This window comes from Euprymna scolopes, chromosome 36 (assembly GCF_053919585.1).
Source record: "Euprymna scolopes isolate OS-2025 chromosome 36, ASM5391958v1, whole genome shotgun sequence".
NCBI classification, from domain to species: domain Eukaryota; kingdom Metazoa; phylum Mollusca; class Cephalopoda; order Sepiida; family Sepiolidae; genus Euprymna; species Euprymna scolopes.
In genome coordinates, this window is record NC_136517.1 from 77,389,856 (window position 1) to 77,405,155 (window position 15,300).

Consider the following 15,300-nt stretch of genomic DNA (forward strand, 5'->3'; position numbering starts at 1 on the left):
TATAAAATTTTCTTTTTTTTTTTTTTTTTTTTTTTTTTTTTTTTCCAGGCGCCTTTATTCCCAGAACTGGAACAAAAGATAAGAGATGCAATTGAATATCTCGGTGGAGATGTCTTCCCTAAACTGAATTGGAGTTCCCCAAAGGTAAAATTTTGTTTTCATATTGATTCGCTAATTAGATTATTTTATTTCCATCACTCCTTCTCGTTATGACGCCATTTTGCTTTACTAGATGTGATGTGATAATGTTGAACGGTTGAAGCTAATCTACGGTACAGGCACTGTGGAAATACAACATCCACTATTTTTTTTTTTTTTTTACTTGCCTCCCCACGACACACAAGGTCAGTTTTTAATGTGGGGGGAAACCAACTCCCCAAAATGGGTCACTCTGGTGAGTAACAAAAATAAAAAAAGAATGTATCGGTCATAAAGGATTTCTCCTCTACTAAACGAAACCAAGAAAGTGAAGCGGAAAAAATGAACTGTAGCATCAAAACAGATACTACACTTTGAGTTATTAAATTCTTTTATTCCGTCCAAAAATACAATGTAAGTTCAACATGAACAAAAACTTTAGGCACAAGGCCAACTCAAAAAAAGGGGGAAAAGGTCGTTGGTCATCCTTGTCACTCAAGAACTATAGATAATTATATTATTATTATATGTATAATAAAAGAGGCACAATTTCTCCCCTCTGCATCAAAATTGCGTCGGTTTACAACAACAGATGTCACATACAAAATTATTACGTTTCTTTATTAGCGATTTCTTTATTTAACTATAGACTGACATTTTAGACACATTAATTCGTAATATTAAAACATTATATTTACTCCTAGGAGCGTCATCATCGTCATAGCTTGCAGAGGAAGTAGTTTTTATTTTTCCCCCTTTACACAGAGTACTCCCACGGTCACCCACTTACACCGCATATTTATACTTACAGAGGACTTCACTTTTGACCCCTTCCTACGTAATTATCTATTCACTATTTGAAATACCAGTTACCTCCCGTTAGCCCACACTAAAAATACTAGCGTCTCCCCAAAAGGTGATCATCACATTCTGATTGGCTGACACGACCATTATTCATGGATTATTGGATTAAGTACACCCCCTTTACTTAGTGAACATTACGCCATCTTACTGTTAACGACATTGTTATAACACGCTATCGTAGTTTGTTCCCCCTTTTTCGTTTTTAAACTTATATGTTCCTATTTACAATGCCTCCCCACGGGACAGAGTTAGACACCAGGGTCGTTTTTTAATGTGGAGAAAAGGAATAAAAATTGTCTCAGTCGTGAAGGATTTCTCCTCCACTGACAGAGAACAAGAAATTGAAGTGCAGCATCTGAAGAACAGATACTACGCTTTTTATTTATTTGCTTCCCCACTGAACAAATTAGGCAGGAGGCCGTTTTTTAATGTGGAGATAGGGGAAAGGGGGAGGGAAAGGGGGATCCAGCTCCCGAGAGGAGGGAAGTGGGAGCTGGATTAGGAACTGTTGGTATGAAGGGTTGCCCCTTCAGTGACCAAGGTCAGATATGTGGGGTTACCCCCACATATGGTCTTTGCTAGTCATAGCTTTGCAGCATCTGTCGGAACAGATGGTATTTATTTGCTCCCCCACCGAGCAAATTAGGCACAAGGCCGATTTTTAATGTGAGGAGTGAAGGGAGGGGGAAGGGAAAAAGGGGACCAGCTCCCAAGAGGTGGGAAATGGGAGCTGGTTAATGGTCAGGCATGTGGGGTTGCCCCCACATCTGGTCTTTGCTAGTCATAGCTAGTCATAGCTTGCAGCATCTGTCGGAACAGATGGTATTTATTTGCTCCCCCACCGAGCAAATTAGGCACAAGGCCGATTTTTAATGTGAGGAGTGAAGGGAGGGGGAAGGGAAAAAGGGGACCAGCTCCCGAGAGGTGGGAAATGGGAGCTGGTTAAAGGTCAGGCATGTGGGGTTGCCCCCACATCTGGTCTTTGCTGGTCATAGCTTGCAGTATCTGCCGGAACAGATACTACACTTTGATCTTGGCCCGAAGGCCAAGATGTTAGCAAACTAAAAAACATTCCAAACAACGTACCAACACATTGAATATAATCCACACCTCTTTTTTTTTCTATTTTTTTCTTTTTTGTTTACACAGGAGTCACCACTTTTCAAGGCCAGTAGACCACTCGAGGATAAGGGTTAATGGGTATACAGAAGTAGTGGAAATTTTGTAAATTGGATTATTTGGGGGTGGTTTCATCAAGAATTGGATTAAGTACATTCCCTTTACTTAACGAACATCATGCCATCTTACTGTTAACGACATTATTATAGCAGGTAACTTATTTTATTACATTCTTTTTTTTTGGGGGGGGGGGTCTTTCCAGCTGCTATTAATATATTAATATATAATATAGTTTACGTTTTTTTCCTACAGACGGAATACAACGTTCGTGATTTTTTCCCCCCCCCCTTGTTCTGCACTTCGTTTTACAAATACTTAAATTAGCAGTATTTACACATGAATGCTGGATTAGCAAAAACTAAACAAACAAAAAATGCTTCATTCAATGGGGGGGACATTTATTCTTAGGATATCACAACATTTGTTCAAACTTCAGTTATGGTAATATTTATAATCATTTCTTTCTGGAGAAAACACAGATTTGTATTTCAATGGCCTATACATGGATTTCCAACAGCGCAAAAAATTGACCCACTGTTTAATTTCTGTAAAAAAAAAAATATATTTTCATCGCATTTCGGATAAGTCTGCAATTGTAAAAATGGATATACACAATTGATTTCTGTACTTTTTTTATGATGTTTTAAAATTTAGAAACCTTCTCTACCACCTATAGCAATGACCAACGACTCTTTATCTGAGAGTACGTCTCTCAAGCTCCTTGGCCTAACGTTCACAGGAAACATGAGTTGGAACAATTACATCGAGGGCATTGCCAGGGCCGCTGCAAGGAAGGTGAGCTATCTCTACCGTGCTAGAAAACTTCTAACACCCGAAAGTATCCTGTACCTCTATAAGGCCACTATTCGCCCATGTATGGAGTATTGCTGTCATATTTGGGCTGGTGCATCGGCTACTAGTCTCTCGCTCCTTGACAGGGTTCAAAAGAGAGTCGCATATCTGATAGGCCCTAAACTGGCATCTAAGCTTCAGCCTCTGTCCCATCGTCGAAACGTTGCATCCCTCTGCCTGTTCTACAAGTATTATAATGGTGAATGCTCTGAAGAACTGCAAGCACTTGTGCCCCCACGACGTGAACACCCTCGACAGACCCAACAAGCTGCAAAATCCCACCCCCACACTGTAGAGATCCCTAGATGTAAAAGATCTTTCTACTCCGGTAGTTTCTTCCCCAGAACTGCTAGACTTTGGAATTCCATTCCAGGTCACTGCTTCCCCAACTGTACTGACATGCATAAGTTCAAGTGCAATGTGAACCAACATCTCGCTGCCCTAATCCCTACATAGTACCGCAGTAGATGTTTCCCCTGATAGTAGCCCCCTACACCAAAGTGGCAATGTGCCTTGTTTTGGGTGAAAATGTAATAAAAAAAAAAATAAAAAAATAAAAAAAGATTAAATTGATATTTTTTTATGTATATATATATATATATATATATATATATATTTTCAAGGAACTGAAAATAAATTGCTTTACAATAAAATCCTTTGTTGACTGTTTTAAACATATTTTTTCAATGAACTAAAAAAAATTGTTGTACGAATAAATCTTTTTTTTTTTTTTTTTTTTTTCAATGACTTCGTTTTTTAATTATTAAACAAATTTCGGCTAACATGCAAGAGTGAGGTCCCTCTAGTTTATTATAAAGTTGCGATTTCAAAAATAAAAAAAATATATCCATATGTCTTAGGTGCATTAGCTTGAATTGAAACCAAAAAAAAAACTTATAAAATAAATATATATATATATATATATATATATATATATATATATATATATATATATATAACTTGAGTTTCTTCAGATATAACCGAAACCAAAACTTATGAAGAATTCTTGATAAAATTATTTATAAAAAAATTAGATGACTTAAGTGCCATCAGCTATAATTGAAACCAAAACTTATGAAGAATTCTTGATAAAATTATTTATAAAAAAATTAAATGACTTAAGTGCCATCAGCTATAATTGAAACCAAAACTTATGAAGAGTTTTTGGTAAAATTATTTATGACAAGAAATGGAAGAACATAACAATTAAACGACCCAGATATAAGCGTGACACAGAACATAATGTACATGCTGTCATATGACTTATATACCATACATTACAACCATGTAATCCCTACAGCCACCTACCTTGAAAATGCTGCTGTGAAACCTGACATAGATATATGGAATAAGTCGGAGAGAGTTGCAACCTTGGTTGAATTGAATGTCTTTAATGATGAAAGTCAACAGTGAACAGAGCTGAAGGGAGAAACAGACTAAATATCAAGGTCTCATGTATGATATAAAAAGAAACTGGAATCTTAGGGAGATATTAATCATACCAGTTATCATGGCTTATGAAGAAGAACCTGAAGTCCTACCTAACTAATATTCCTGGTGAACCAAGTGCAAGAGAGATCCAGACAATTGAACTTAAGGGAACAACAAAGATACAAAAAAAGAGCTCTTGGTTGGTTTCAATAAAAAGCAGGGCAATGTTGGCAGCTGGTTTGGCTGCCCCATACCCAGCGTTACAATCTTCAAAGGAAGAAAATTAAAAATATATATATATATATATATTCCAAAAATTATGAAAAATGAATTCATAAAAAAAATAATTTTTCTTCTAAAGGGAGTAGAAACTTGGTAATTTTGGTTTCAAAAGAAATGAGTTCCAGGATAATGAGAGATAAAGAAATAAGTTTTAACAGAAATATTTTAAGCACACTTCTTAAAGACTGCTTTGTTATTTATGGATCCGGTCAATAATCTGAAACAAACTCTAGAGCAATAAATTATTAAGGGTGGAACAATAAAATTGTCGCCCTAGAAAAGACATGATTCAATTTTCATTTGATGAACACAGATCTTCTTTTTTTTTTCTTTTTTTTTTTTGTTGCACACCATCTACTAGTTAGCCAGTTATGTACAAATCCCAAGAGTGATAGGAACCTTCTATCATGTCTGAAAGTGACACAACGTTCAATGAACGAGATTGGAGTTGCTCCACTCTACAACTCATGCTCTCTATTGATCCAAGTTATGACAACAGGACCATAACCAGTGCCCTCAAAATGCATCGCTGGATTGCCACAAATAACAGGGACATACCCAGAGTGATGAAAACAAAATTTCCAGCCACGGCTATGGTCCTTTATGTGGTTTCAAGTGAGGGCCACATCATGCCACCTCACATCTTCGAAGTCGGCTTGAAAATCAATACCAAAGTGTACTTGGATGTGCTGAAGAGTGTGGTGATCCCCTGGTGGAATCATTGGCGCCAGCCCACAAGTCCAAAGAGACCCAGGCTTGGGTTCAGAAGGAGGAGTGCTACTGATTTGTGCCCTTCTCTCACTGGCAGCCCCTCCTCCCTTAACCTAAAACCTCTGGACTACTTTGTTTGGTCATACATTGAGAATATCACCAACATGACCTATGATAACACTGAAGCCAGCCTGATCACCGCCATTCACTGAGTATTTGGCAAGCTCCAGCCGGCGCTTGTGGAAAACGTGTGCTCCCAGTTCCAGACCTGTATTGAGGCATTGATTGAGGCTGAAGGCGGCTACACTGAATAGATGTCAGCTCTACTACATAATCAAGTTACTTGAATTGATTTTTTTTCAATAAAAGTTTTAAAATGAAGCTGTAGTGTTGTTTTCTTTAGGGAGGCAACTTCATCATCCATCCTGTACAGTAGGACACTCAGTAAATAGTATATGCGACAAAAAATAGTGTTCGATTTTATAAAGGTAACAGGTGCATGCAATAAGGCCACTTGGAATCCAAGTGAAATCAATACTGTAAATACAGCTGATATATATTATAATATAATTTTACTATTATTAAGTTTTATATCGACTTGAACAGGGTTCAGTAATCTAGATAGAATATACATGAAAACGTGGATTTCATGAACAAAGCTTCTTTCTTAGAACTGCACGCCTGTGGAACTCTGTTCCGTCTGCCTGCTTCCCACCGGACTACAACTTGGATGTGTTCAAGTCCAATGTTAACAAATTCCTAATGAACCGCCCCCTTAAGTAAACACTTCATCAAATCTCCACACTAACGTAATGTACTTGCAATAACCCTTATCCCTGAGATTGATAAGTGGTGATCACTGTGTAAAAAAAAAAAAAAAACGAAAGCTGAGAGAAAAAGAAAATAGGTACAAAGATGAAATAGAAATAAAGACCACTTACCGGGGGGTAAGGGACTGACTTTACCCGGTCGTAAAATACGCTTAAATATGATATTTAAATATGTCCAAGTTTTGTATATATTATTACAGTCGTGATTTCAAAAGTAAAAAAAAAAAAAAAAAAATATTTGGGTGCTATCAGCTAGAATCGAAACTGAAACTGTAGCATTCAAAGCTGGTGACATTACCACTGTACCAAAGCGGCACGCATATGAACCGATTAAAAATAAACTAAAATGAATGTACAAAATGTATAACGATTTTTTTTTTTTTTTTTTTTTTTCAATTTTTACCCATTTTTGACCCCTTAAAAAACTATTTTAACCGGCTAAAGATCCATAAAAAAAAAATCCAATCATTTGAGGCCCCTAACGCCGCTCTGCGACTTTTAGTTTTGGAAGAGATAGTTTTAAAATATAGGGACAGACAGACAGACAGACATAGGGAGTTGAATAAATTAGATAATAGTAGTTATGTGATATGTAGGAAGAGAGAGAGAAAGAGAGCTTTTTATTACATTTATGTAATAAACGAAAATAAAATCTAAAGTTTGCATAATTTTTAATTTTCTTTTTTTCTTTTTTTTTTTTTTTTTTTTATTACTAATAGGATGCCTCCTGGATTTCGTTTGACAAGAGTCTCCGATGCACAGCCCCTGCTGATATCTACCTCCTCTTAAAAAGTTCAGATTTTGTAGCTCATGATTTGACTTGTCCGTAAGTAAATAATACAAATCTTTTCACCTGACCTTTCGTTGACACGTCTTTCTCTACCGCACATGTCTGTACAGAATTTGATTTTGTTTATAAAAATCCTTAGCATCAATAAAAATGTTTGGAGGACTGATATGACAGGTTTTATAAACAACTTCTGTTAAATAGAAATTTGCAATGCATTTCTGTGTTTTAATATTTGCTCTGTTATAAAATATCTAAGTATTAGATTCAAAGTTTGTCTGAAAAGTAATGGGACTGATAGAAATAATAAGTTTCAATTCCCGACAATAAAAACTACAGGTATATATTATTTTAATTGGAATTCGTTATTGAGATGAGTATCATTTATTTATTGCGGACTATTATCCTCATCTTTATTAGTTGTTGTTTCATGATGTTTCGGCGAACTATTCCTCTGGCCTTCGTCAGGTGGTAACCGCGATGGGATAGGAACTCCGAATCTCCTGACTGCAGTTACTGCCTTCCATAGATGTTGTCGTCTCACCACGTTTTGGCCAAGTAAGCCTCTGGCCAGCTTTGGGTAGGATTGAAACCGCTATCTTCAGATAATTCTCACTTGGAACCATAGAGATTCAACATCTCTATCAACTGTGCCACAAGCCCCAACGGGCGATCAAGGTTGCATTTTTTTGTCTTATAAATTCATGTTTATTATCGGATCTTCCATGATCGGGTCCGTACCGAATGGTATATATTAATTGAAATTCATTATTGAGATGAGTATTATTTATTAATTTTTATTTATTGCGAACTATTAACCTCATCTTTCCTTAGGTGTTTCACAACGTTTCGGCCAACTACAACCTGACGAAGGCCAGAGGAATAGTTGACGAAAACGTTGTGAAACAACTAAGAAAAGATGAGGTTAATAGTTCGCAATAAATAAAAATTAAAAACTACAGGGTTACCTTTCTTTTAGCCCTGTTTTTATTTTTGGCTCCCACTGAGATCCCACTTCCATTTAGAGATTGGCATGCTTGTTTTTTGTTGTGAACTCACCAGAAAACAGTGAGTAAGCAAAGGTTGCGGTTGTCTTATTAAACTTCTTTTTTCTTTTTTTTTTTTTTTTTCTAGATTTGTTTGTTGTTTCTCTCCGCACTGCCAATCACTTTGGGTACTTATGCAGTTTACGAACCGTGCTTTTTTTTTTTTAGATAGAATTTAAAGTTAAACTATATTATACAGTATTTTTTTTTTTTTAAGTACAGAATAGTTAACAATGCACACCCACCCTCCCAATGTTAAAAATAATTCTAAATATTATTTCAACATATTCTGTAAACAGGTTTTATAAACATCTAATATTAAATCTTAATTTACAATTCATTTCTATGTTTTAATATTTGGTTTGTTATAAAATATGTAAGTAAATGAATGATGTTTGCTATCAGAACAGTAGCAGAAACTTGCAATGAAGCGAGCAACTGTAGAACACTGTTCCACTGGTCTGCTTCTCGGCTGAGCCTTCAAGTCCAATGTAAACAAGTTTTTGTTGAGCCATCCCCTTAAATAATTCAAATTCAACCCAATCTACACTTAACGATTAATACGCTACCATTTTACATTCATTAACCCTTGTCGTTGAGTGGCCTTTGGGCTTTGATAAGTGGTGACTACCTTGTAAAAAGAAAAAAAAAATGTTGTTTGGAAAGAACAGCATATGTTGTAAATCTGTATATAATCAAGTTTATCAGTTGTTTTCATGTCGTTTATGTTTTCAAACATTTGTCCATCGAATTTGGTTTATTTAGCTTGTGGAATAAAGTAAATAAGACTGTTGTTTTTGTTCTTTGGCTTTGCAGAACATGAAGTTTTGCAAAGAGATTTTTTTTTTTTTTTTTTTTTTTTTTACAAAGGCATCACCACATTATCAAGGCCCAGAGGCCACTCAAGGATAAGGGTTAAAGAGTGTACAGTAGAAGTTGGTCAATATAGTAATCATTAGTAATGAAAATTTGGTAAAAAAAGAGGTTCCATGGGAGTATGAAATTCACAAGCAGACCCCAGTTGCATTTATATCTCCGTCAGGGAAGATGATGACGTTTAGTTTTTGTAGCTCTTGCAAGGCGTCGACGTCCTCCTACATACAGCGCCTAATATTTGCAAATGGGCACCTATTTTAGTAATGACCAGGCTCAACGTTGCTTAACTTTAGTGATTTAACGAGAACCAGTGTGTCAACGTGATTATGTCATATAACAAGAGTTACAGGTATATTTGTACTTGTGCAGTTTATGGACCGTGCTGAAGTAAAAGGCATTCTTAATATGGGAAGGGGGTGGATTTTCTTTATTTTTTTAAAAAAGTATTCTGCACTTCATATTATTTAGATTTCACAAAAGTATGGAACGCTTCACGTATTTGTGGGATATTCTATTCTGGTCTCCAAATAATGTCCGGTCATTAAGAGAAAATACACACCATTTTGAGCCATACCTCCCCATTTGTAGAATTGTTTATAGATATTGTATATAATCAGATTTATTAACTTGTATATATCTATATTATATATAATCAGATTTATATGGCATAATCGTGTTGACACACCGGTTCTCATCAGATCACCGAAGTTAAGCAACATTGAGCCTGGCTAGTACCAGATGGGTGACCATTTGGGAATTCTAGGCGCTGTATGTGCTCTCCGCTTATCTTGGCATTTGTTTCCAGTCGTCTTGTACACACACTTTACTTGCCACTGGTATTTAACAATGTCGACTCAGGAGAGGTGTGGTTGGAGATTGTGCACCTCCTGCCACAAAAATTTCACATGCAAGCACCTCTTCGTGGGTATCCATAGTCAGTCAAAGGAGCCCCTTTAATAATCAGATTTATTGGCTGTTTTTCACTTTTGTGATATTCCATGACGATTTGGAAATAATGTTGGGTCATCAGGGGAGAATACGCACTGTTTTGGGCCCTACCTCTCAACAGCTTTACAGTGTATTTCCACCCTATCCCCCCCCCCTCATTGATGTAAGGTCCCATTTTGGTCCCCCATCCCCGATTTATCAGAGAGGGACCTATGTTTTCAGTGGCATCCGTTAGTCCGGACGATTGCCAGATAACCGTCCATTAGTTTTTCTTGAAATTTTGCCACAAATTGTATTTCATCAAATAGATGTGGACAGTAAAAAAAAATTTTTTTTTTTTTTTTTTTTTTTTTTTTTTTGCGAAAATTCTCATTATGTTCCCAGGGGCTCAAAAAAGGTCCAAAATGGCCCAAAAGGACACGTTTTGACCCATAACTTTTGATCCATTCATTAGATTTTTCTGAAACTTGGTCAAAATTCTGGTTTGCGTCCCCGAGGACTTTTAGTGCTAAACATGCCCCTTTTTTGTGGCTCTTTTTTTAATATTTCTCAACAAAAACTTGATATGTCTGACTATATATTAGTTTTACATGATGGTCAACTCAAATATACATGTGTTAAGGCCTGAAACTGCACCGTTATCCATTTCTACTGGGATTCGACTTTCCCAGGGGCTAAAAAGAGGCCAAAAAAGCCCCAAAATGATCAAAAATTACACTTTTTGCCCCATGGCGTTTGATCCATCCATTAGATTTTCCTGAAATTTGGCCAAAATGGGGAGGCCATTGTTCTTAATGTAAATCCAGTATGGGTGACCTTGGCAAAATTCTGGTTCACATCTTTCTGAGACTTTTAGGGTTAAAAAACATGCCTTTTTGGAGCTCTTTTTTCATTTTACTCAAAAACTTGATATGTATGTCTATATAGTAGTTTTCTATGGTGCTGAATTCAAATATACATATCTAAAGGCATGAAACCATTTGTTCATTTTCACTGGGATTCGGCATTCCCAGGAGCTCAAAAGGGGTCACAAGAAAAGTTTTGCATCACAGAATTCAAGAAACAGGTGTTCCTAATGTTATCGAGTCCATCAGGGGGAAGCGTGTTACCTGGGACGATTGAATTGCAATCATGAGAAGTGGTTGGGGGAGTATCCTGAAAGCACCATAATTTCTTAGGATGCCCAGGCACCATGATTGGGCCAAAAAGAGTGAAAAAAATGTGATAAGTTCAAATCAAATTAGTCAATTTATAACTATGACGGGCATAATATTTGTTTTTAGGACGTAATACTCAACCTTCACATTCATCTCACATTCATCATTTCTTGTGTTGTGATCTCACATGAAGCACCCGAGGGGGACCATGCATGTGTGGCTTATTCTGAACTGTATTTAAATCAAATGAACTTATCAATATAATCAAAACTGATGTTTATCGACTTGGCATTTTTCGTGCCATTCAAAAGTTTGGCGTCTCACGTACGTCATAAGGGCAGAGCGTCTCCAGTTGTTGTTGTTTAAAAACAAAGAAAAACAAGTATAGAGATGAAAAATTTTAAATGAACAGATAAACTGTTTTAAAAACCACTTGATGGTGCAAACCTTTTGAGAGAAATAAAAAAAATCATTGGATTTTTTTTTTTTTATAATTCTCCTGGTTGGAGGTTCAGTCCTTAGTGGGCGACCGAAAAATACAATTGCAAACTACTTAGTTCTTCTATCCAGTCATGGCTGATGGAACAAGAGCACACTACCCTGTGAAAGAAATAAAGGGTTCTGCTCCAACAATAAAATGTCAAAAAAAAAAAGAAAAAATGACATATTGAAGCTGAAGGTTTCCTTCGAAATATATTTATGAATTTCAATATAAATTTCAAACAAAATGTCTGTTTATTTTATAATAATGTGTTGTTTTGGCTTCAAACGTATATAATACATATTTTATAAAATTATTTATTATTTGTATTGGTATTTTTTAATATTTAAAATATAAATATTTTATTGGTATTTTTTTATATTTAAAATTTAATTATTTTTATTAGTATTTTTCAATATTTAAAAAATAAATATTTTATTTGTATTTTTTAATATTTAAAGTATGTTTTTATTGGTATTTTTATATTTTAAACTTAATTATTTTCATTAGTATGTTTTAATATTTTTATTTGTATTTTTTAATATTTAAAGTATATTTTATTAGTATTTTTTAATATTTAAAAAATAAATATTTTATTAGTATTTTTTAATATTGAAACTATAAATATTTTTATAAGTATTTTTTGATATTTTAACTATAAATATTTTTATTAGTATTTTTTAATATTTTAACTATAAATATTTTTATTAGTATTTTTTAATATTTTAACTATAAATATTTTTATTAGTATTTTTTAATATTTTAACTATAAATATTTTTATTAGTATTTTTTAATATTTTAACCATAAATATTTTTATTAGTATTTTTTAATATTTTAACTATAAATATTTTTATTAGCATTTTTTAATATTTTAACTATAAATATTTTTATTAGTATTTTTTAATATTTTAACTATAAATATTTTTATTAGTATTTTTTAATATTTTAACCATAAATATTTTTATTAGTATTTTTTAATATTTTAACTATAAATATTTTTATTAGTATTTTTTAATATGTTAACTATAAATATTTTTATTAGTATTTTTTAATATTTTAACTATAAATATTTTTATTCATATTTTTTAATATTTTAACTATAAATATTTTTATTAGTATTTTTTTAATATTTTAACTATAAATATTTTTATTAGTATTTTTTAATATTTTAACTATAAATATTTTTATTAGTATTTTTTAATATTGAAACTATAAATATTATTATTAGTATTTTTTAATATTTAATATACATTTTTGTTTGTTTATTTAGATTTGAGACATGCGAAGACATTGATTCCAATAAAACTGATGTCCAATACGAACTTGTTCTGCGAGTTTGGAAAAATCTTCATCCTGGCATGGAATTCCGTTGCTTTGTGAAAAATGGAACACTCATTGGTTAGCTCCATCTTTTTGTATTTCTATTTTTTTCTTCATCAAATCAATTGTTATATGTAAACTGTAATATAATACATTGCCTATGGGCGCAGACCTTTTTCCCCTTGCATCTCCTTTAGAGATTGAGCATCATCAGGTGGCTTATGCTTTTGAATTCAAAACTGTTCATCTGTTTTTATTTTCTTTTTGTACAATCATAAAGAAAGAAATAGAAAGAGAGAGAGAAAGAATAGTTTTGATTTTGGTTTCAAAAGCAGAGGAGGCCTGATAAGGCTGGATCTCTAAATAAGGTGCAGCTGAAACATGTATGCACATATGTAGCTAATAATGTCTGTATAAAGAAACATACTATATATATATGTATCACACCATTTATCAAGATCACGGTCACAGCATATGGCTATATACTCTCTTATAGTCCATACCATTGGACCGATCATGACCAAACCTGACATGATGATGGTGTCCGACTTAAGGATAGTGGACACCATTTTTCAAGGTCAAGGGTTACAGTCATGTTTGGTTCAGCTCTGAAAGCATCCATTTACTGCAAATGTGCCCGCGAAGTGGGTAACTAAGCATATAGCAAACTTCCGCAAAAGCGCGGGTATCTTTGCTAGTATACAATAAGCTTAATGATGTAGCGTTCAACAACATTGGCTGGAACACTACTTCTCCTGTAGCCGCCTTTGGATATTATTTTTGAAGATTTGCCTTTTTAAGAAGGCAGCCAGGAATATTTTTTGTTGGTTGCTTTGAAAAAAAAAAAAAGAGTAAATAGTTGAAATGAAGAGAATAGTTTGACGTTTTTTAGTTTAATTTGGTTAAGAATAAATATTCACTAAGCTTTTTGAGTGCTTGTTTAATTTGCTGATGTTTTTTTTTTTTTTTAACCTAACGCATTTCAGGTGAAAACATGTCATGGCGAATTAAAATTACAAAAATTGATCCAGTAGAAGTGCTGGATGTATTTTTGATAAGAAACAAAAAAACAGTCACGATTTACATTCTTAAATGCGTTGATTTAAAAAATGGTTGACCTTTAATTTGTCAATTTAATTTGTTTGCCATACTGTCTTGGTTCCACATGAAAACATGCGACGATAAAACTTGATAATTCAATAAATTCTATTTTTGCTGGTAATTATTTTTTACGCGAGCATTTTTTTTTTTTTTTTTGTAATTTTTGAATTTATACTAATTTCAACATGACATGTAAGTATGTAATAATGTTTTTACATGAAATGCGTATATATATAAATATAAACCAGCATCGCCTTTTGAAAACACATCTTCGCGCACACACACACACACACAAGTTGTGACCTCCCTCGGATTGAGAAATTTATATCAATTTTAGATTTTTTTTTCTTGTCTTTAGTTGCTAACATTCCTAAATTTTTTTTTTTTTTCCCATCATCATCATCATCATCATGGGTTTAAAATCCATTTTACATGCTGGACAATGTTAGGTCAGTTTGGAAGTCAGCTTCCTATCTCTGGCCAGGTCTTTATTTTTTTATTTTATTTATTTTTTTTTAAATTACATTTTCGCCCCAAACAAGGCACATTGCCACTTTGATTTAGGGGGCTACTATCAGGGACCTAAACTACAGGAGTACTGTGTAGGGAGTTGGGCAGCAAGATGTCGGTTCATGTTACACTTGAACTTCTGCATGCCAGTACAGTTGGGGAAGCAGGGACCCGAAAGGGAATTCCAAAGTCTAGCAGTTCTGGGGAAGAAACTACTGGATTAGAAAGCTCTCTTACATCTAGGGATTTCTACTATGTAGGGGTGGGATTTAGCTGCTTGTCTGGTTTGTCTGGGGTATTTACGTCTATATTTATATATATATATATATATATATATATCGGGTTTGTCTGGGGTATTTACGTCATATATTTATATATATGTATTTATATATATGTATTTATATATGTATTTATATATATGTATTTATATATATGTATATATATATATGTATATATATATGTATATATTTATATGTATATATTTATATGTATATATTATATATATTTATATATATTTATATATATATTTATATATATATATATATTTATGTATATATATTTATGTATATATATTTATATATATATATATATATATTTATATATATATATTTATATATATATATATATTATATATATATTTATATATATTTATATATTTATATATATTTATATATATTTATATATATATTTATATATATTTATATATTTATATATATTTATATATATTTATATATATATATATATATTTATATATATATATTTATATATATATATATATTTATATA

At 33.1% G+C, this 15,300-nt stretch overlaps 1 protein-coding gene and 1 pseudogene across 1 annotated transcript in view; both read left to right on the forward strand.

Annotated features, from left to right (window-relative positions):
- The window catches only part of LOC145260619 (translation initiation factor eIF2 assembly protein-like), a gene marked incomplete in the record, with an annotated part of 69,209 nt that overhangs the window by 47,147 nt on the left and 6,762 nt on the right, over positions 1 to 15,300 (forward strand). Inside the window, 3 exon segments of the mRNA XM_080118931.1 lie at positions 49 to 144; positions 7,007 to 7,113; positions 12,855 to 12,982. Coding sequence (XP_079975057.1) covers positions 49 to 144; positions 7,007 to 7,113; positions 12,855 to 12,982 — 331 coding nt within the window.
- LOC145260781 (5S ribosomal RNA) lies at positions 9,655 to 9,771 on the forward strand (annotated as a pseudogene).